Source organism: Neopsephotus bourkii, unplaced genomic scaffold (assembly GCF_033783945.1).
Source record: "Neopsephotus bourkii isolate Nb327-2 ecotype Australia unplaced genomic scaffold, CSIRO-AGI_Nbou_v1 NB_346, whole genome shotgun sequence".
Lineage (NCBI taxonomy): Eukaryota > Metazoa > Chordata > Aves > Psittaciformes > Psittacidae > Neopsephotus > Neopsephotus bourkii.
Genome location: NW_026900852.1, coordinates 1,973,950 through 1,994,850, shown reverse-complemented (window position 1 = coordinate 1,994,850; position 20,901 = coordinate 1,973,950). Strand labels below are relative to the sequence as shown.

Sequence of the window (20,901 nt, the reverse complement as noted above, 5' to 3'; positions counted from 1 at the left end):
GGTAGAAATGATGGAGATTTTTGCAGTGAGACACCAAAACACCCCTAAAATACTATAAAACCCCCAAACAACCCCAAAATGACAAATGTCAACAGCAAATTGGCCATAATTGGGTGCTGCCTCCCAAAAACAAGGCTGCTTTTCCAGTCTAACCTCCCCGGTTTGAAGATGCGGGTGTTGGGATGCTGGTGGCTTCCTCAGGAAGCTCCTTTAAGCTCAAGGAGCTGGGAAGCTCCTAAAACGACTTCCACCACCCCCAGGCACTTGCCAGCCCTGGAAGCAGAAGGTGATGAAGGAGAATCCGTGTTCTCCACTGGCGCATGGGATTAATCAGGGAGAAGTGGCTGTGGGGTTAGAACCAGGGGGGTTTCTCCCCACATCCCGGTCTGCCCTTGGGATGCTGATCCCTGTGTGGCTCTTGGAGGATGTGCTCGACCCCACATTTGCTTTGGCACCGGCTGGGCTCAGCTGGGCCTCTCCGGGTGAAGCCCGGCTGCTTTGAGTGCCATAACCTCGATATTAGCCAAAAACCTCAATAACAAACTCCTTTCCCGCAGCCAATGCGACCTTGTTCGATGCTTCAGCTCCAGTGGCACCAAACACCACTAATGTTTCTCTGGTAAGCGAATTCAGTCATCCTGATGGGAAATGTGGGGACAAGGGAGGGTTTGCGCATCCGGGGAGCGAGGCGTGCTGGCTTGGAGTGAGGGAAATGCAGGATTCACATTGCTTTGGGTTCATGGCTCAGCTCAGCAGCACCAAATCCCCACTGTTTTCACCCAAATTACTAAGCAGCTCCAGGATTTTCCTGTGGGTTTGGGGTTCCCGGTGGCAGGAAACTGAGAATACCCTTTTCCTTTGACTTAAAACCCTAATTTTGCTCTTTTTGGCTGGGAAATCCCCTCTCCCCTGCACACCACAATTCCCTAAATGGTTAATTTTGCTTTTTGGGCCAGGAAATGCCCCTTTCCCGGCCCACTGCAGTTCCCTAAAACACTAATTTTGCTGTTTTTGGGGTTTTCTCCCCAGTACAATGCTATTAACCTCACAGCTCTGGACTGGACTCAGCTCAGTAAGAAGGAATGTCTCAAATACGGTGGCAGCTTAGTAGGGAAATCCTGTAAGTTCGTGCCTGACCTGGCCCTGATGTCCTTCATCCTCTTCTTTGGGACCTATTCCATGACCTTGACCCTGAAGAAATTCAAGTTCAGCCGCTATTTCCCCACCAAGGTAAGGGAAATGCCAAGTTTTACCTCCTCCTTTTCCAAAAGGGAGGAACAATGGGAGCTGGTGGTCTCCTTGCTGGATGCAAAGAACTCCAGGAAAAGAAACCCCTATTTCTAGATGTTGGTAGAGATTAGGGGAATCCTTCCTTAGTTGGGATCCTTCTGGCTGCTGATTTGGCTCTTGCATGCTGAATAACCCATTCCCGAAGGGGAAAAACGTCTGCATTTTGACAGTGATACCCAGGTTATCCGTGAATGAGCAGAGCTGGAAGGATGCTCAGGGAAGGATGCTGAAGCAGGAGCAGAACTCCATCCCATTAATAACTCTCTCCATCCCATTAATAACCCTCAGCATCCCATTACTTACCCTTTCCACCCCCATTTCCCTGTCTTGCTTCCAGGTCAGGGCTTTCATTGCTGATTTTTCCAATGTCTTCTCCATCCTGATCTTCTGCGCTGTGGATGCCTGTTTCGGACTGGACACCCCTAAGCTCCACATCCCCAGTATCATCAAGGTTCGACTGCTCCTCACCTCTCCATCCACACTCTCTTTCCAGCTTCTCAATAGTTTTGGGGATAAAACGTGGCTCCTGCAGTGTCCAGGCACCTTCTTAGAAGCTACTTTGTCTTTTCCGAGGGAATATTCTAATTCTGTGACTTCTTTTCCTTCTGTTTTTCTTTTCCTTCCCTTTTCTCTTTCATTCTTGGCAGCTGCGTAAACTTATTAGTGATTTCTCTATCTTTATGTCCATACTAATGTTTGTGGGGCTGGATGTGCTTTTCGGACTCAACACCCCAAAGCTCCAAGTGCCTACTGATTTTAAGGTAAAATAAACCCCCTTTAGAGTAAAACACTGCCCAAAATGTCTTTACCCCCTGCCCTCAGTATTGCTGTGGACGATGTAGGGAGTCCCAGTGAGCATCAAGGCAAAGTCTAGGGTTGAGGCATGTGGATGCTGGGGGCGGTTTGGGTACCGATGCGTGGTGGTGGGATTCTGGGGTGGATACAGAATCATGGAATCAAGCAGGTTGGAAAAGAGCTTTAAGCTCATCAAATTCAGCTGTTCCCCAGCACTGCCAAGGCCACCACTGCCCCATGGCACTGAGGGGGTGTGAGCACTTGCAGGGACCCTGCCCTGGGCAGCCTGTTCCAATGCCTGAGCACCCTCTGGGGCAGGAATTGTTCCTCAGCTCCATCTAAACCTGCCCTGGTGCAGCTTGAGGCCAGTTCCTCTTGTCCCATCCCTTGTTCCTTGGGACCTGATCACCAGGACAGGACGATGCTCAGAGGCGATGGGGCTCAGGGTGATGTGGGGCTTCCCAAAGTGTCAGTGTTGGGATTTCCTCCCTCTGGGCTCAGCCATGGTGTCCAACCCTCTTCTCTTCCCTCCCCAGCCCACCCGTGTGGACCGAGGGTGGTTTGTGTTTCCCTTTGGGAAGAACCCGTGGTGGGTTTACCTGGCGAGTGCCCTGCCTGCCCTCCTCGTCACCATCCTCATCTTCATGGACCAGCAGATCACAGCCGTCATCGTCAACAGGAAGGAGCACAAGCTGCGGGTGAGCCGGGACTCGTCCCACGCTGGGGGACCCAGCATCACTTTGCGTACTGCCTGCATCCCTGCGAGCATCCGCTTTTGGGTGCTGCTGCAAGGCACAGGGGGGTCACCCTGCCCATGCAAAGCAGGAGCTCTCCCTTTCCTTTCAAGCTGTATTTCTGGGGTGACAAAGCCTCCAGGGTGTTAAATTCATCCGATGTGGTGTGATGGGGGGATATGGGGTGTGCTGCAGCAGAGCAGGGTGCAGCATGGCAATGTAGGGTGCATCAGGGGAATGTATGAGAGCAATGTGGGGTGCTGCAGGGTGCGCCATGGCAATGTGGTGGGGTGCATCAGTACAAAGTGGATTGCATGAGGGTGATGCTGGGTGGTTTAGGGTAGCATGGGGTGACACCAGGTGCACTGTGGGGTTCATGAGGATAACGCAGGTTGCTTCAGGATGACTTGAGGTGTTGCAAGGGTGTGCTGTGGCAATTGGGGGTGCATCAGGGTGATGCATTGTGTATGAAGCAAAGTGGAGTGCTTCAGGGTCATGCAGGGTGCACCTTGGCAATGCAGGGTGCATGAGGGTGATGGAGGGTGCTCTGCAGTGATACAGGATGCTTCAGGGTGATGTGGGATGCATCGATGCAATCTGAGGTGCATCACAGCAATGATGGGTGTACCAGGGTGGTGCAGGGTGCACTATAGCAATGTGGGGTGCCTCAAAACAATGTAGTGTGCACCATAGCACTGTGGGGTGCATCAGGATGATGCAGGGTGCACCGTAGCACTGTGGGATGCCTCAAAGCAATGCAGCGTGCACCATAGCACAGTGGGGAGCATGAGGGCGGTGCAGGGTGCACCATAGCACAGTGGGGAGCATCAGGGTGATGCAGGGTGCACCATAGCACTATGGGTGCATCAGGATGCTGCAGGGTGCACCATAGCACTGTGGGGTGCATCAGGATGATGCAGGATGCGCCATAGCACTGTGGGGTGCATCAGGATGATGCAGGATGCACCATAGCACTGTGGGTGCTTCAAGGTGATACAGGGTGCTCTACCACAATACGGGGTGCATGAGGGCGATGCAGGGTGCACTATGGTGATGCAGGATGCTTCAGGGGGTGCATCACCGGGGAGCCCCCCCTTGCTGCTCCCTGGGGTGCACACAGGAACAGCTTCACAAGCCATGTTGCCCCCCCTGCCCCTCCCGGGTGCTGTGTTGCAGAAAGCCGCGGGCTACCACCTGGACCTGTTCTGGGTGGGCATCCTCATGGCCGTGTGCTCCTTCATGGGGCTGCCCTGGTACGTGGCGGCCACCGTCATCTCCATCGCCCACATCGACAGCCTGAAGATGGAGACAGAGACCAGCGCCCCGGGGGAGCAGCCCCAGTTCCTGGGTGTCAGGTGAGGAAGGCTCAGCCATGCTCTTCCTTGGGGTGAGGAGCCCTAATCCAGCATGGCCTCATCCTGCTCCTCTCATCGGTCCAGGGAGCAGAGAGTGACGGGCATCATCGTCTTTGTGCTGACGGGGATTTCTGTCTTCCTGGCCCCCATCCTGAAGGTAAAACGTTCATTCCCCTTCCCACATCCCTGCTCCCTGCCTGCAGATGGGGGAAGAGAAAGCTGGATTCTCCCACACCACCATAGTCTCCAGCATCCGTTCCCATATCCGGGAATGGGCTGCCACCTTCCCTGGGGTAAGCAGTGTGTTTCTCCCATATCCCCAGTACATCCCCATGCCGGTGCTGTACGGAGTCTTCCTCTACATGGGCGTTGCATCACTCAATGGCATCCAGGTGAGTGCTCCTCCTCCTCCTCTTCCTCCTTAGTGTCCATGAAGCAGCAAAACACAGGAATCTTGACCCCAGTATTTGGATGTCTCCAATATTCCAGGATGTGGGAGACAAGAGATACGTAAAAACGCCCAAGAAACATAAAAATTCCCCCAAATTCCCCTTTTGGGGGGCTAAAAGAGGGCTTCTCTGGGCAATGTGGGAGCCTTGGGAATAGGGCCAAGGGCTAACAGCAGCCTTCATCCCACCACAGTTTTGGGACCGCTGCAAGCTCTTCCTCATGCCGGCCAAGCACCAGCCCGACTACGTCTTCCTCCGGCACGTGCCGTTGCGTCGCATCCACCTCTTCACGCTGGTGCAGATCATCTGCCTGGCTGTCCTCTGGATCCTCAAATCCACCGTGGCTGCCATCATCTTCCCCGTCATGGTAAGAACAACCCCAGGCAGCTGCTGCGACCTCGGTTAGAATCATAGGATCCCAGGTTGGTTTGGGTTGGGAGGGACTTTAAAGCTCATCCAGTTCCAGCCCATCCTGTTCCACTGGAGCAGCTTGCTCCAAGCCCCTGTGTCCAACCTGGCCTTGAGCACTGCCAGGGATGGGGCAGCCACAGCCCGGTCCCATGGTGTTGCCTGGGTCTGGGGATGAAAGATGCTCTTGTGCCTCTCCCCTCCTATAGATTTTAGCCCTGATCCTGGTGAGGCGGCTGCTGGATTTTGTCTTCTCCCAACACGACCTGGCCTGGATTGACAACATCATCCCCGAGAAGGAGAAGAAGAAAGAGGATGACAAGAAGAAGAAGAAGAAAGGCAACAAAGGAGACAGCAGCAGCGATGAGGAGGTGGGTGAGCGGCTCCCGTGGATGGGGAGGACATCCTGGACCAGCCATGGGGGGAAAGGCCCCACCAAAACCTCCGGTTTGGTGGGTCTGGGATGAAGATCTTTTATTCATGGAGGTGTTTCACTGCATTTACTGACCGAGGGACTTTGAGTGATGCTTAGGGTATGGGCAGAGGCTCCAGGGAATGCTCCAACTGTCCTGAAAGCTGGAAAACCATGGAAAATACTTAAATCATTAGGAAGAAGAGCCCAAATCCCGTGGCTGAGGGAACAACATCCATTGTACGGTGGCAAAGCATCACTAAACCCCTCCTGCAGACCCTTTCCCAGGCACAAGAGCTGAGAGTGTGTTTGGGAAGAGGAAGGCAAAGCCTCCTCCTCCTCCTGCACCCACTCCTGGAGGTTCTGGGTCCCTTTGGGTGCTCCTGGAGCTCACTCAGGTGCTGCCTTCACCTCATTTCCCCACTTTCTTCCCCAGTTCCCACCTCCCTCAGTCATTGTGATCCCTATGGAGCCCCTGACAGCGCAGCCCCGAAATGGGGGTCCCCATTGCCTCAGCCATAAGTAAAGAGCTCAGGAGCCCTTCCTGCATTCCCTATTGCTTCCCAACCGCCCGCACCAGGATCCAATGGCACTAACACTGCTGAGAGACACAGCCTGGATCCATCCCGTTGGAGCAGGGAGGAGGGTTTGCTCTGTTCAAAGCAAGGGTGAGAGGATGCAGCAGGTTCAGTGCTGCTAATACCTTGTATTCCAGTGGCCAGGAAGCCAGGATTCTCCTTGATCTCCCCTGTGAGCCAATGCTGATCTATTGTTCTATCATATACATATATCTGGGAGGGGTTTGAGCCCTCAAAACCAGGGATGTAGAGCTCATGGTGGCATTACCCCAGCTGTGAGAGAGCAGATGTGTTCCATTTGGTTCAACAGCCTCAAGCATCACCCATGAGCTGGTGCAAAGCCAGCCATGACCAAAAGCAATGCAGGATAAAGCTGGATGACTCAGTTCCAGCTCAGCACCGGGATGCATCCTGGTGCCAGTAAGTTTGAATGCAATGATTCATGACTCTGCCCTCAAGCTGCTGCTTGCTGGGGCTGGTCGGGCCTTTCTCTTTGCTTAATCACCCCCAAATCAGCGTTACCCAGGAGCTTGCCTTCTCTCCCATTGCCTGGAGGATGCAGGACCTGGTGGCACCTGGAGGGAGGGTGAGGAGTGGGTTGTTGGGGGGCTCCTTCCTCACCTGGGAAGTGTTTCACCTCTGTGTCCCCCCTCCAGGAAAGAGGTCCTCCACCTGGAGCTTTGCGTTCTGATTCCTCCCCGAATGGTTCAGACCTGGATCGCAGGTAAATGGCACCAAATAGGGTCCCCCAACCTGCTCACCCACCCCAGGGAACCCCTGTGGGGAACAGTTTTGGAGTTACTGGATGGTGCTCCCGAGCAGGATTCCATGATTTTCACAACATCCCTCTGGTTTTGGGGTGTTTTTGTTTGCTGGCCCCAGCTATCGGGGATGTTGGGAGTGGGGTTGAGTGGGATGGAGCATCCCAAGCCTGACACCAGAGGTTTTACAGCACTAAAAACGCCACTTGGGCAACATCCACAGGGATTTTTAGGATTGAGATGTTCATCTAAATCCTGAAATCTTGGGATTATTCTCCACTTCAGCTGTATGTTGTAGTCTTGTACATATTAACAGCAAAACACCATATCTTTATGAGGTTTTACTGGTGGTAGCATCATCCTGTGGGTGCTGGGGTAGCTTTGGGATGGGAATACTCATTCCTGGATGCTCACTTCCCCGTCTCCTCCTCCTCCTCAGTATTACACTTCACCTGAAGATTTCATGCCCATCATCTCCTGCCTTTAACTACTCCCGAAGCCCCATCTGCACCGTGCCCCAGGTGAAGATAGAGATGGAGTCAGACTATGAGGACACTGACACTGAGAAACAGCCTCGGGACATGGGCAGTGAGACCACGCTATAACCCCACGCTGCACTCCTGCTGCCATTTATATATATATATAGATATTTCTATATTCATATATATATATAAAGCAAATTGGGCTTATTTTTCTATGTGAGAAGGAGACCGGTGGCCCCAGGGGTCTGTTGCTCTGGTAGTTTTTAGTGTCATGGGTTAAATGTGTTGTGGAATTTCCTCTCTTTCTGCTGGGCAAAGGCATCCCCACTGGTGGTGAAATGGGGCTGAAAAGGTGAAATGAGAGATTTTTGCCTCTACTCACTCCAGAGCTGGAAAAGCTGATGATGACTGGGACTGTGGGAGCATGTATGGGGAAGGGGTGATGGCTTTCAAGGGGGTATGGTGTGGGGAGGAAGAAGGAGCATGCATCCCTGCTTCCCAATCCCTGAAATCACAACACGGCTCTTGGGGAGTCTTGTTCCGTGAAGGAGATGGTGCATCAGGCTTTGTGTGGGCAGGAGGCCATCGGTCCAGGCCGTGGCAATGGGAATCCCTTCCTGTGGTACAGCATTCCCAATGTGGTAACAGGGATGCGGGAAGGATGCAGATGTGCTCGTGCCAGGGTGGATGGGGGTGAGGAGGCCTGGCAGGGTCAGAAAGGAGCTTTGGCCTGGTAAGGAAAGGAGGAAAAGCAGCTCAGGTTTAAGGTTGTTGCTGCTTGAAGGCAACACCAGTGGGGCTACGGAGGGAGAGCAGGGCAGGGAATGGGGCTTTGCTTGCTGCAGGGAATCAGAAATGGTTTCTGCAGGCAGTGGGGCATGGTTTCTACTGGAAAATGGGAATGGTGGCTGCAGTGAAGCTGTTTGGTCGCCCATCCCCGTGTCCTCACTGCAGCAGTCCCTGGCCCTGGGGTTGGTATCGGCTCTATCTCTTCCTCTGATGGCCAGGAGCAAGACATGTCCAAGCTGCTATCCCACTGGAGACGCATTCCTCCTCCCCCTGCTTTCAGGTCACATCCAGCAGCTTCCTGGTCAGTCTCCATTGGCATTTTGGCTCCACAAAGGGCTCTTCCCACCCGCTGCTGCCTTTGAGTCCTCTGGGAAAGGAAGGGAAGGAGTAGGTCAGGAGCTGGCACAGGCACCAAGCTCAGGTTGGCGCTGCCCAACTCTCTCCCCCTTTACCCAGCAGCACCAGGGTGGTGACAAGGCTCTTAAAGGGTGTTTTTCCTTCCATGGGCTAAGCCAGAACCACTCGTCTAAAGAACCCTCAAATCCATTTCCTTTACTCACGGAGTCTTTATTTTGCCTCTATTTCAAACCTCACAGAGCCCTAACACCTCCCCTGAGCAGAAACAGCCTCCCTGCTATTTATACCGGTCATACAGGGGGGCTGGGACCCCAGTTAAATATCTCAACTGGTCTGAACCTCGGGCAGATCCTGGTTCTCTGTAAATAGTTGAGTCCAACAACGACTTGAAGGCAATTTCCTATTTATAGCCCTTTTTGTTCTGGTTCAGGTACACCTCCTGGCGAGATGTGGCAAGATAAATAACTCAGTATTACTCCTGGCACTGCTTAAAGCAAGAGCCACGTAGCGCTGACGTTAAAGAACTATTTCAACTTGAGCACATCGTGTCTCTTGTGTAGCGTTTTTGTACTCCTGTGTGGTAGCTGAAGCGTGGTACAGGTAGGCTTAAGGTTTTAATCAACCAGGTTAATTTGCTTTATTCAGTCCATCAGCTCCAAAAAAGCTTTGTGGATGCTGGTAGGTGTTTCCAAGAGCAGAGCTGAAGCCCCTCCAGCATCCAGCTTGACTGAATTGGTCCATTTTACATGGTTCACACGTGGGTTAATACTTTTTGTATATGAAAAAGCAGAGCATCTCAGACTTACTCCCTTGCTGCTGTACCACTGTAGTCATTTTGTATTTATCGGTGATACAACCCAATAAACCTCGTTTCAGTGAGTCTCTGTGTGTTACTGGTGCAGAGCCCTTCAACCTCGGTTTCCTTTCCCCATATTCAGTGTTTTTCTCAGTGCTTTTCCCTGTAGAAGGTTAGTTTCTTCCCCAGGTGCCTCCAGCAACAGCTCTTTAGCATCACAACAAGCCTTTCCTGGTCCTGGGAAGATGGGATCAGCCTTTCCAGGGAATATGTGAAGAGGAAGGAGTCTATGACTTGAGTGAAGAGGAAGGAATCCAAGACTTACCTCACTGCCCACAGATACACATGCAAGTAGTTTTCCATCCTGCCCAAGGCACTGCAACCTCAGGTAAGGTTAATGTTCAGTGGGTAATTACAGCTTGCAAACTACTCATTAGGAGGGTGAAGTTTATACTGTCCTGTTAGGAAACAGAGTCAGGAAGCAGAAGGGGCTTTGTTCAGGCATGAAAGTACAAGATTTTCTTACTTGTGCATCAGGTTGATGTGTGGAGCAGTTGTGTCTCAGCTAAACTAAGGGAGAAACCAGACCTGACCCTGCTCTGGAGGGAGCTCAACCCATAAGTGCTTTAATAAACCACTTCTGGGAGAACTGGGAGACTTCAGAATAATCCTAGGACACAAGCAGGGCCTTTTTACCTTACCACACTTTATTTAGAGCCAGCCTGCATCATTCACTAAGCACTTGCAACACTTTACAAGAGCCCAGGCAGCCTCCTGTGTGCCCAGGGAACACACACCAACAACCCCATCTTGTTCTTTGGTTAGAAAAAAAAGGCTTTAAAAAGTCACCATCCAAATAGCAAAACCAAAATCCAGCTTAGCCGCACACTAATAACATGTTACAACAGATCCACCACTGCCCAGGGCCCTGCAGAGGCTGAGGACAGAGATATGGCTTTTCATTTTATCTTCTTCAAGTAACTTCCCTTACAGAAGAGCTTAACTCACACTAAACATCCAGCATTGAGAAGACCTCAGCATGAGTCAAACACCAGCAGACTGAGCATTTTGTGAGGACAGGACCACAAAGCTGTTGCTTTTGCACTATGGAGCAGTGCTCTATATCCCATGGGATTGCTAACGCCACGCTGAGCTCCCAGGATCCTAATCCCAGCCCTGCAAGAGCAGGACTAGCTCCCAGAAGAGCTCACTTAACTGTAAAGCAGCTTTGCTAGCACGAGTAGGCCAGGAGTGTAGATACTCACACCTTCATACAACTAACGTGCATGTGCTTCAGCTTCCAGTAAACATCTATGACCCCAGATCAGGAAATTCCACTTCCAATACAATAAATACATTGCATTTTCTTCTCTCGGCCTGCCTGGGAGTCAGTTTGGAATGTCATGCTCAGGGCTAAGCAGAGCCCCGTTATACTGTTAATGCTTGCAGCTCTTTGGGTTTCAACAGCTTCTTGGCAGCGATGATGGTGTTCTTCATCAGCATGGCAACAGTCATGGGCCCAACTCCCCCTGGGACGGGGGTGATGTAGCTGGCTTTCTTCTTCACCCCTTCAGGAAAGGAAGACAGGAGCACATGAATCAGCAACGCTTCCCAAGCTGGCTGGCCAGCATGAAGCTGTGACCAGTCTAACATCAGCAGGGGGGTTGGAACTGGATGATCCTAAGTTCCTTTCCAACCCAAACCAGTTTGTGATTCTAGGACCAGCTAAAGAATAGGAGTTTCTCAAGGCGGACTTTTCCCCACACCAAACTGTCCATCCCTGCTACTGCCCAAGCTTAAATGCAAAGCCCAAGCTGGGGGCAAAGCAAAAAGCAAGGTCTAACAGCTGGATTTCTAGCACAGAAATATCAAGTCCAAGACTAGATGTGGGCTTCAGAATTGTTCCTGGAGGCAACCACAGTAAAGAACTAACAAAACTTCAACCTTTTCCCTCTCTTGTTCTTCCAGGAGGAGATCCCTGGTGTTTCAGCAGGCAGCTGCAGGCACGGGGCTCATCACAACAGCATGTTGGACACTACAGTGGTGAACAGCAGCCAGAGGGTGAGTTCTGCAATCTCTCCAGAAAGGAGTTTGTAGTGAGGTGGGGGTGGTCTCTTCTCCAAGGAAGAGGTGACAGGACAAGAGGAAATGGCCTCAAGCTGCATCAGGGCAGGTTTAGATGCAGATGAGGAACAATTCCTTCCCCAGAGGGTGCTCAGGCATTGGAACAGGCTGCCCAGGGCAGGGCTGCAGTCACCATCCATGGAAGTGTTCACACACTGTGCAGACAAAGCCCTCAGTGCCATGGGTCAGTGGTGGCCTTGGCTCGGGAACAGTTGGACTGGATGAGCTTAAAGGTCTTTTCCAAACTAGTTGATTTTATGGCACAATATTGGATGCAGCAAGCAAGGGAACGCAAGCATTCGACTGCATCAGCTCAGTCACATCAATCAGTACCTCCTCCTCCGCACCATAAACGTTCAATGCTCAAGAAACCAGCCACAGCCTTTCCATACCTTCAAAATCCACATCTCCAACCAGCCTGGGCTTGGCAGTGATGGGATCCTGCACTCTGGTTATTCCCACATCAATAACTGCAGCTCCTTCTTTGATCATATCAGCTGTGATCAGATTGGGAATGCCTGCAAGGGATGACAGAATCACAAACTCATGGTGGAGCTCAGTATGTTCCTCTCACCCTCTGTTCACCTTCTTTTGACCCACCTGGGTCTTCCTTCCTCACAAAACAGTTGGACTCAATCTTAAGGGACTTTTCCAACCTAAATGATCCCACAAAATGCATTTCTACATCCAGCTCCACAACCCAGAGCTAGTGATGTTTGGTCAGGAATGTGAACAGTTTACTGATAACCTCAGAGCTGGAATTCACCCCCAGGAAGAGTTCTGGCAGAGCAACTGGAACCAAAGCATCCTCTCCAAGCCAAAACCCTAAAGCTTGCATTTGAAAGTCTGTGGCTGTGTTTGTTCATGCAGCTCCAGCAGTGTTTTCACCCCTGCACTAAGTCAGCAAGTTGAAGCAGTGTCCAAGGCCACCACAGTTCACTGGCTTCTTCCTGGGGCTGTAAAACCCACAGCCTGACAGGGAGATAGGGGTGAGAGCAGCAGCTTGCAGCTAAGCCACGCTTTCAGGTTAAGAGTGTGTTTATCTGGTCCTGCCAGATACTGCTGCCTCAGGACTGAGCTGGGAGCTTACTCCACTCTTGCTTAGTTAACTCTTCCACACAAGCCTTCCTCTGCTCTGCCACCCTTTGATTATGAACGCGTCCTACTTGCCAGCAGGACTTCTGCCATCAGGACATGCACTGACACCTCCAGCACCACTCCTTATCCTTCCAGCACCTTGTCTCCATACATAATTTCCAACCCACGTTTTCTCTCCTCCCTCCCCACAGGCTCCCACACAGACACCCCAAACCAGCTGAAAGGCCCTGCTGATGAGCTGCCTCCATGCCAAGGGAACAGCCTGGAGAGGAGTACACACCTCCGAGCAGTCCTTGTGCTCTGAAGACAGCACAGCATCTGTCCCTCAGCATTTGACTGTCTCTAGGTAAGCAGATCCTATCTTGGCATTATTTTCCCTCCTCCCACAGAAATACAGAGCTGTCCACATGTATATCCGCCTGTCTATAGCTGTTCTCTAGATTTGATCAGGTGTTGGCACACCAAAGCCTTCCTGCCAGATGTTATTTTGCATTTCCAAAGGCTCCAAGCAGCTCTGCTTCTAAGAACAAGAGTGTGAATCCTGTGGTGAAGGCCTGGAGCAACTGATTGGCTCAAAGAGCCCCTCACTTGAAGTCCTCACCCTCAGCACCTTGTCTGTGCTGTAAGAGTCAGGTCTTACCTGCTGCTGCTACCACAATATCAGCACGGATAGTGTGTTGCTTCAGCTGCTCCTTGGGAGTGTAGCGGTGGGATATTGTGACTGTGGCATCACCTGCAAGAGGGTGGATACATGGAGCTTTAATTCACATGTAACGCCCAAACCCAGCCACATCTCTAGATCTTCCCCTTTGAGACACACGTGTGTTTATCAGGAACAACATCAGAGCCTGAAGGAACAGGCTGTTTCCCAGGGAACAGCCTCCAAAGTCAGAGGGAGGTATGTGGCATGGAAGAGGACAAGGAGTCACTGAAGAAGGCTCTGAAGCATCACAAGACTTACAGGCTGAGAGCACTGGGCTGGTTCATCCTGGAGAAGAGAAGGCTCCTTAAGGGGAGACCTTAGAGATTGCCCCCATCCCTGGCAGTGTTCAAGGCCAGGTTGGACAGGGCTTGGAGCAAGCTGCTCCAGTGGAACGTGTCCCTGCCTGTGGCAGAGGGGTGGAACTGGATGAGCTCTAAGGTCCCTTCCAACCCAAACCATTCTAGGATAACTATGCAGAAAGTTAACTCCTCAGCCTTGACGACAGCGGATGTGATGGGCCAGAGTCCCTAAAGTGTTCCTGGGACCACTTTCAGGGCCTCAAGAGGACAGTGTGACATGCAGAAGGCTTCCTTCTGCAGCTGCCTGGCACATGGGCTCCAAGGCCACCAACCTCCTACCTCCTGGGCGCTCGTGCCTGCCATCTGTATGCAGCAACATGGCAATGGGCATGCCCACGTTCTTCGACCTGCCAGCCACCACCACGTTCTTCCCCAGCGTTGGGATGCCTGCAAAGGGGAAAGTGGAGTCTTAAAACAAAGACAAACTGGAGTTACACCAGACATCAGCTAAATACTGCAGCAGTAGCAACTTACCAGTTCTCTTAATGATCTCCCACACTCCCCAGGGGGTGGCTGGCAGCATGGAGTACTGATCAAGGCACATGCGCCCCACATTTATCACATGAAAGCCATCAACATCTTTGTCTGGACTCACAGCATTGCAAATCTTGCGTTCATCAATATGTTCTGCAAGAAAACAAAAAGCTTGAACCCTAGGGATCAGCCAAGAAGCTGCTTTTTGCAGTCAGCCAGCGCCCTGACCTGCTGCACCAGCTCCTTGGGTTTGGAGCCTTGAAGCTGCTCAAGATTTCCAGCAAGCACAAGGCTACAGCTCCCAGCAGAAGGGGACTGGAAGCACTCTGAGATCTCAACAGTGCTGAGGCAGCCTCATGCTTCTGACTCTGGAAGCTGATACTCCCTACACAAGAATAGATATCTGTGACCCTCAGCAGCTTAACTCATGTGAGGGAGTAGCTGCATCAACTTCTTTAAGCTACATCATAGCAGGATGCCACCCCTCATGGCACAGGATAGCCCCTATGCTGCTATTCCTGGCACATACAATCTCTTAAAAGCTTTATGTAAAAAAGGAATGGGTGGAAGTGTAGCTACTCACCAGGTAAAGGAAGCTGCACTAACAGGCCATCCACATTGGCATCGTTATTGAGTTTGCTGATCAAATCCAGGAGCTCCTCTTCAGTAATGGAAGCTGGCCTGAGGATGGTTTCACTGCTGATACCTGTGCAACCAGAAGTCCCATGTTAGGGAACCACTCGTGCACAAGTGGGAGAGCAACTTCCTTAATCCATGTGGTTTAAGCTGCCAGGTTTCCCTGCTCTACACACCAAGGACTGTTTGCTTTGGGTAACAACAAGTACCTTCCAGGCTGGAGACCTTGACAAGTCTTGTGAGTTACAGGTAAGGACAATTAGTGTCAGTCTAATGACCTGGAAAGGACTATTTGAGAGCAGAGACCCTCTAAGTGCAGGCAGGACTTCAACCTAAGCAAAGGGTGCAATAATGAAGGTGCAGCCACACATGCTGTGGTCCCTCTGGACACAGTGGGAGGGGGATGTTAGCCTCAAAAACCTCAGTTCCACAAGGCTTCAGCAGCACAGAACTAAAGGGAAAAATAAACCATTTCTCACCCCAACCCCTTTCAGCACATTTTCTCCATAAGAACACTTGGCCTCAGCTTGCAAGACTGGAAGGAGTCATAGAATCACAAAATAGTTAGGGTTGGAAAGGACCTTAAGATCATCAGGTTCCAACCCCCCTGCCATGGGCAGGGAGACCTCGCACTAAACAATATTACCCAAGGCCTCATCCAACCTGGCCTTGAACACTGCCAGGGATGGAGCATTCACAACCTCCCTGGGCAACCCATTCCAGTGCCTCAGCACCCTAACAGGAAAGAATTTCCTCCTTAGATCCAATCTAAACTTCCCCTGTTTAAGTTTTAACCCATCACCCCTTGTCCTGTCACTACAGTCACTAATGAAGAGTCCCTCCCCAGCATCCCTATAGGCCCCCTTCAGACACTGGAAGCTGCTCTGAGGTCTCCACGCAGCCTTCTCTTCTCCAGGCTGAACAGCCACAACTTTCTCAGCCTATCTTTCTACAGGAGCTGCTCCAGGCCCCTGATCATCCTCGTGGCCTCCTCTGGACTTGTTCCAACAGTTATATGTCCTTTTTATGTTGAGGACACCAGAATTGCACACAATACTCCAGGTGAGGTCTTACAGGAGCAGAGTAGAGGGGCAGGATCACCTCCTTCGACCTGCTGGTCACGAGGGTGTTAAGGCTGCTGAATGACAACTGCATCTCAGGCAGCTGAGGAAAGGCAGCAAATTGGAGCCTTGCCTGTGTTTTATATGGCCATAGGACAATTGCAAATCCAAACTACAGAGCTTGATGTTGCCCCATCATAACATGTGAACCGTGTTTACTAACTCCATCCCAGTACAAAGAAGGCAGACAGAAGAGTCATAAAGCAAATGCTGGGTCAAACCAACTGCCACAGAGCTGGGGCGGAAAGCTGCCAGATGGAAACATCCCAAAAAGCTTCTCCCAGCATCTGTCATCAGCTAAAGTGAGATAAAACAGGGAGTAGGTTCACTTTGGCAGAGCAGAGCACAGACATACCAACGTCAGCAGCCGCTTTGGTTTTGTTCAGCACATAGGAGTGACTTGCTGGATTCTCACCCACGAGGACAACGCTGAGGTGAGGTCTCTTGTTTCCAGCTGCTACCCACTGCTCGACCTCGTGACGGGCTTCCTGCCGGATCTGCCGGGCCAGCTTCCTGCCCGAGATCACAACCGCATCATTGCTGCAACAGACAAGGTGTTACCAAAGCAGTCAGCACCCCTCAGACCTTCAAACCCAAGCTCTGGGCAACACAGACCAGAAAAACAGATGCAAACAGCAAGTCAGGGCAAAAAAGGCTCTTTTAACAGAATCCCAGACTGGTTTGGGTTGGAAAGGACCTTAAAACTCATCCAGCTCCAACCCCTGCCATGGGCAGGGACACCTTCCACTGGAGCAGCTTGCTCCAAGCCCCTGTGTCCAACCTGGCCTTGAACACTGCCAGGGATGGGGCAGCCACAGCTTCTCTGGGCACCCTGTGCCAGCGCCTCAGCACCCTCACAGGGAAGAGCTTCTGCCTAAGAGCTCAGCTCAGTCTCCCCTCGGGCAGGTTCAAGCCATTCCCCTTGGCCTGTCCCTACAGGCCCTTGTCCCAAGCCCCTCTCCAGGTTTCCTGCAGCCCCTTTAGGCACTGGAGCTGCTCTAAGGTCTCCCCTTCAGGAGCCTTCTCTTCTCCAGGCTGACCCAGCCCAGCTCTCTCAGCCTGGCTCCAGAGCAGAGCTGCTCCAGCCCTTGCAGCATCTCCATGGCCTCCTCTGGCCTCGCTCCATCAGCTCCAGCTCCCTCTTGTGCTGCTGCCCCAGAGCTAGACACAGGGTGAAGTTTCCCTGAGCTCTGTACAAGCCTTTTGCAACTTCTTGCTAAATAATGCCAAGCAGCACATTTCAGCCTTAGTTTAAAGACGCCCAAAGCTGGGCTCAGCAAACAAGGCTGCCAGAGGAATCAGCTTATTCGTGCAGCCTGAAAGAGCACACACACTCTTCTCTGCTGGATTCTGTGTGCATCATTTTCCTGGCACATGTCTCAAGCTGAAATACTCACAGCTGCCATTTTTAGAAAGGCAGCCACCCATTCCTTGTGAAGGCATGAGAGCTTCACTCCAACGGACTCACAAAAAGCAGAACTCACTCCAGTGGAGCTTCCCCCACTGAAGAGGTCTATGGAATAGTTCTGGCATTGGCACAGCGTGCCGTACTTCTGTATGGGATCCTTGTCCCACACAGATTCCTTGGCAAGTCTCATCATCTAGCACAGCACATACCTTGCAGCTAACCTCACACGCTCTCCTCTCAAGCTGTATCTTCAGGCTGTTAAAGCTGAGCTGGGGTACATTGGTTTCACCCCCTCCAACCGACTCCAGTGTCTGTTTGAAGTAGAAGGGACATTTGCCCACCTGAACAACATCAGAACAGTTCCTCACATACATTTCTAAATTAGAAACAGGAATATCCAGTCACTGCCAAATACATTCCAGGCATCTGGACACCCTGCAGGATATAGAAAGCCTTGACCTATAGAGGGCCAGTCCCTGTCACAACAGGCTGCTCAGACTGCTCATGCCTGGCTCTTTTTCTTTAGGTTATCACTGTGACTCTTACTGGAGCATCATTCTCATCCAATAATCCCTTTGTGAGAGGATTTGCCTTCACAAGCTTCACTTCCAGACCTCATATTTATGTCTTGCCTTGCAAGGCTTCATGCCAAGCACATTAGTCACTTGCCCAATTGCTCTTAGCTCTGAGCTGGAGCAAACATGCTCACAGAAACATTACTGTGATTCCTTGTGATTTGGGAAGCTACCATGCCATCCATGGGACCTTCCCAAATCACAAAGAATCACTTCTGAGGCAATCCCCAAGCAAGATGCATCAGCACTACAACCTATTTAGCTTGCCACAGGAATCCAGGAGACGACTGACCCACGGGAGGAAAGCCCAACCACACCAGTCATGGTTCCAACCCTCCCAGCAACACAACATCGAACAGGAGCAAGTAAATTGCTGCAGTTTCTCCTTAAAAATACATCACCTCCTTAAAAATCCATCACATTAAATTCAATGCTGCTGTCTTCTGATCTTCTCTAGGTACAATGCTGACCCTGGAGCTCTGGGGACAGCTGCCACCAGGGAGATCCACTGACTGCAACAACTGCTCCAGGACAGCCACAGGAGAAGCAGGGAAGTGTTCTGCCTACCTGGAGCTGCTGCGAGGGCTGGAGCAGCTCTGCTCTGGAGCCAGGCTGAGAGAGCTGGGCTGGGGCAGCCTGGAGAAGAGAAGGCTCCTGAAGGGGAGACCTTAGAGCAGCTCCAGTGCCTAAACCTGGAGAGGGGCTTGGGACAAGGGCCTGTAGGGACAGGCCAAGGGGAATGGCTTGAACCTGCCAGAACAGGGGAGACTGAGTTGAGCTCTTAGGCAGAAGCTCTTCCCTGTGAGGGTGCTGAGGCGCTGGCACAGGGTGCCCAGAGAAGCTGTGGCTGACCCATCCCTGGCAGTGCTCAAGGCCAGGTTGGACACAGGGGCTTGGAGCAAGCTGGTCCAGTGGAAGGGGTCCCTGCCCGTGGCAGGGGTTGGAGCTGGAGGAGCTTTAAGGTCCTTTCACACCCACACCAGTCTGGGATTCTATGATCCTTTGTGCTTTTTTTAATCCCTGCCCTATGCAACTATGTAGTTCTCCCCATTTACAGGGAATTAAATATTATTTCATCCTTAACAGCAATCATCCACTCAAACCTATCTAACAGCAACCAGTAAAACCCCATCCCAAGCCAGCACAGCCCACTGGCTCTCTAATTCTTATGCATGTCTACTCTCATCTAAAAGGAATTATTGTGGCAAGCACAAGGAGAAATCACAATATCCGAACCACCTCATGCCAAGAGCCTGTATTTTCCTACAACCCCGAGACTGGGCTGCCCGGAGGGTAGGGAGCAGCATCTTCCCCTCAAAAGCTCCAGGGAAGCCAAAGTCGGAGCCGTGTTTAGAGCAGGGAGCAGCTCCCTCCAGGGCTGCTTCACTGCATTAGATCAAACCCCACGGAGGGGAAGATGAGGTGGGGCACGGGCGGGGTGCTCGGGGGGGCTCTGGTCCCTCTCACCCCCCGTACACCCGGGGTGAGCCCTGTCCCGGGAGGCCCCAGGCACCCCGCTAGGTGCCCCCCTGCCCGGGGAATGGATGCCCTGAGCATCCTATGCAAGGCAGGAGCGGGATTTCATCAGCCTGCACTGCTCCGCGCGGCCGCTGGGGGCCGCCTCATTCATCCTCCAGTGCCGGCAGGGGCGAGACGGGGCCCTATCCTCACCCGGTGGGCAATGTGGGACCGCGATGGGCAACCGCGGCCCTCCTCCCTCATCCCTCCGCACCCCGGGACTGGGCGGAAGAGGCGGGTGGGTCCCGGTTCCTCACACATCAACCCCGGGCCGGGTCGGGCCGTACCTGGGAGCGCTGAGGTGAATGCGGCGGCCGCGGGGCCGGAGCGCGGAGCTCGCCAGGCCGCGGAGCGGGCACAGCGCGGTTGCCATGGCAGCAGCGGGCGCCGAGCGACCGGGAGTGGTAGTGGCACTGCCTGTGCAACCCGCCGGTTTATATAGCGCGGCCGGAGGGAGCCAATCAGCGCGGCGAGCGGCGCGGAGGAGAGAGCTGAGTGGCCGAGGAGAGGGAAAGGGGCGGGAGGAGCGGACGCTCCACTCTGTGATTGGGGGAGAGGGAGAGAGGCGCTCGGCAAAGAGGTGGGAAGGGCGAAAGGAGGAGTGTGATTGGTGGGGTGGGCAGGGCTTCCCCGCTCTAATTGGTCACGGCGGCGCTCATTGGCTGGGCTCAAGTGGGCAAGAGAGCCTGAGGGTTGCAGAAGGCGAGGGGCTGGGTCTGGAGTGTGGTCCAGGGTCGGGATAGGGATAGGGATAGGGACAGGGACAGGGTCAGGGACAGGGACAGGGACAGGGACAGGGATCGGGATCGGGATAGGCATAGGCATCGGGATCGGAGTCAGAGCTGGGGTTGAGACCATTTGGACCTGGACAGGCTGGAGAGGTGGGAACGTGTGTCTGGAACAACAACACCAGAGGGACCTGGAACTGTTGGAGCGAGGCCAGAGGAGGCCATGGAGCTGCTGTGAGGGCTGGAGCGGCTCTGCTCTGGAGCCAGGCTGAGAGAGCTGGGCTGGGGCAGCCTGGAGAAGAGAAGGCTCCTGAAGGAGGGCTCCAGTGCCTAAAGGGGCTGCAGGAAACCTGGAGGGAACTCTGTGGGAACCCCAGCCCCTGAAAGTGTGTCCATGCTGATAGCGGGGTCCCTAGGCCCATTGGGTTGTGTCCAGTCCCATGAGGAGGCCCTGGGGCCCCAGGCCCATAGGAAAGCATCTTTGGGGGTGCCTAGACTGAATCAGAGGAGCTTCAGAATGATCTCAGGTTCATGGAAGTTTTCCAGGCTCATGAGAAAGAGGCTCTGGTAGTCCCCACGCCCATGGGGTGGCTCCCCAGACCCATGCAGAGGAGCTCTTGGGGTCCCATGCTGATGGGGATGTCTCCCGGCCAATGTGAAGGGAGTTCTGGGGGACCCCAATCCCTGGAAGGGTCTCCATGCTGATAGGGGTGTCCCCAGAACATTGGGAATGTACCCAGGCCAATGAGAAGGGGGCTTTGGGGGTCTCCTGGCCCATGAGAAGGGAGCTCTGGGGGTCTCCAGACATATGAGGGGATCGCAGGTCCATGGGGAGTCCCAGCCCCATGGCTGATGCTCGAAGCCAGGGCAGACCCACGTCTACCTCAACCCCGGGGCTGTTGCCATGGTGATGGCGCCGGGAGAAGCTCCTCCCTCTTTCAGCGTGAAGCC

General features: G+C 52.8%; 2 protein-coding genes across 5 annotated transcripts in view; one reads left to right on the top strand and one right to left on the bottom strand.

Moving 5' to 3' along the window:
• SLC4A5 (solute carrier family 4 member 5) overlaps window positions 1-9,290 on the top strand; it is a 29,383-nt gene extending 20,093 nt beyond the window's left edge. For 2 of the 3 annotated variants that reach the window (XM_061348255.1, XM_061348258.1), the window contains 11 exons: window positions 558-619; window positions 1,030-1,230; window positions 1,628-1,741; window positions 2,622-2,783; window positions 3,996-4,174; window positions 4,259-4,331; window positions 4,498-4,566; window positions 4,817-4,990; window positions 5,241-5,402; window positions 6,678-6,745; window positions 7,222-9,290. In XM_061348255.1, coding sequence (XP_061204239.1) covers window positions 558-619; window positions 1,030-1,230; window positions 1,628-1,741; window positions 2,622-2,783; window positions 3,996-4,174; window positions 4,259-4,331; window positions 4,498-4,566; window positions 4,817-4,990; window positions 5,241-5,402; window positions 6,678-6,745; window positions 7,222-7,387 — 1,430 coding nt within the window. In that variant the 3' untranslated portion in view covers window positions 7,388-9,290. Of the gene's footprint in view, window positions 1-557; window positions 620-1,029; window positions 1,231-1,627; window positions 1,742-1,937; window positions 2,052-2,621; window positions 2,784-3,995; window positions 4,175-4,258; window positions 4,332-4,497; window positions 4,567-4,816; window positions 4,991-5,240; window positions 5,403-6,677; window positions 6,746-7,221 lie in introns of all 3 variants that reach the window. The other variant, XM_061348256.1, reaches the window with a different exon arrangement.
• Window positions 9,291-9,895: 605 nt separating this feature from the next.
• MTHFD2 (methylenetetrahydrofolate dehydrogenase (NADP+ dependent) 2, methenyltetrahydrofolate cyclohydrolase) lies at window positions 9,896-19,668 on the bottom strand. Of its 2 annotated transcripts, none has more exons than XM_061348262.1 (8): window positions 19,510-19,668; window positions 16,077-16,261; window positions 14,548-14,670; window positions 13,965-14,117; window positions 13,770-13,877; window positions 13,069-13,161; window positions 11,723-11,848; window positions 9,896-10,774 (listed from the first exon to the last, which is right to left on the bottom strand). In XM_061348262.1, the coding sequence occupies exons 1-8, from the start codon at window positions 19,593-19,595 to the stop codon at window positions 10,635-10,637; spliced, it is 1,014 nt and encodes a 337-aa protein (XP_061204246.1). In that variant the 5' UTR covers window positions 19,596-19,668; the 3' UTR covers window positions 9,896-10,634. The 2 variants fall into 2 exon arrangements, with proteins under 2 accessions (XP_061204246.1, XP_061204247.1); XM_061348263.1 differs by having other exon boundaries at window positions 16,137-16,261.
• Window positions 19,669-20,901: the final 1,233 nt, after the last annotated feature.

Coding starts and splice junctions, on each gene's coding strand:
- MTHFD2 (XM_061348262.1), bottom strand. CDS start 19,595: ATGGCAACCGCGCTGTGCCCGCTCCGCGGCCTGGCGAGCTCCGCGCTC. Junction 16,262..19,509: donor ATTCACCTCAGCGCTCCCAG/GTACGGCCCGAC, acceptor TGTCTGTTGCAG/CAATGATGCGGTTGTGATCT. Junction 13,162..13,769: donor CAGGCACGAGCGCCCAGGAG/GTAGGAGGTTGG, acceptor ACCCTCTTGCAG/GTGATGCCACAGTCACAATA.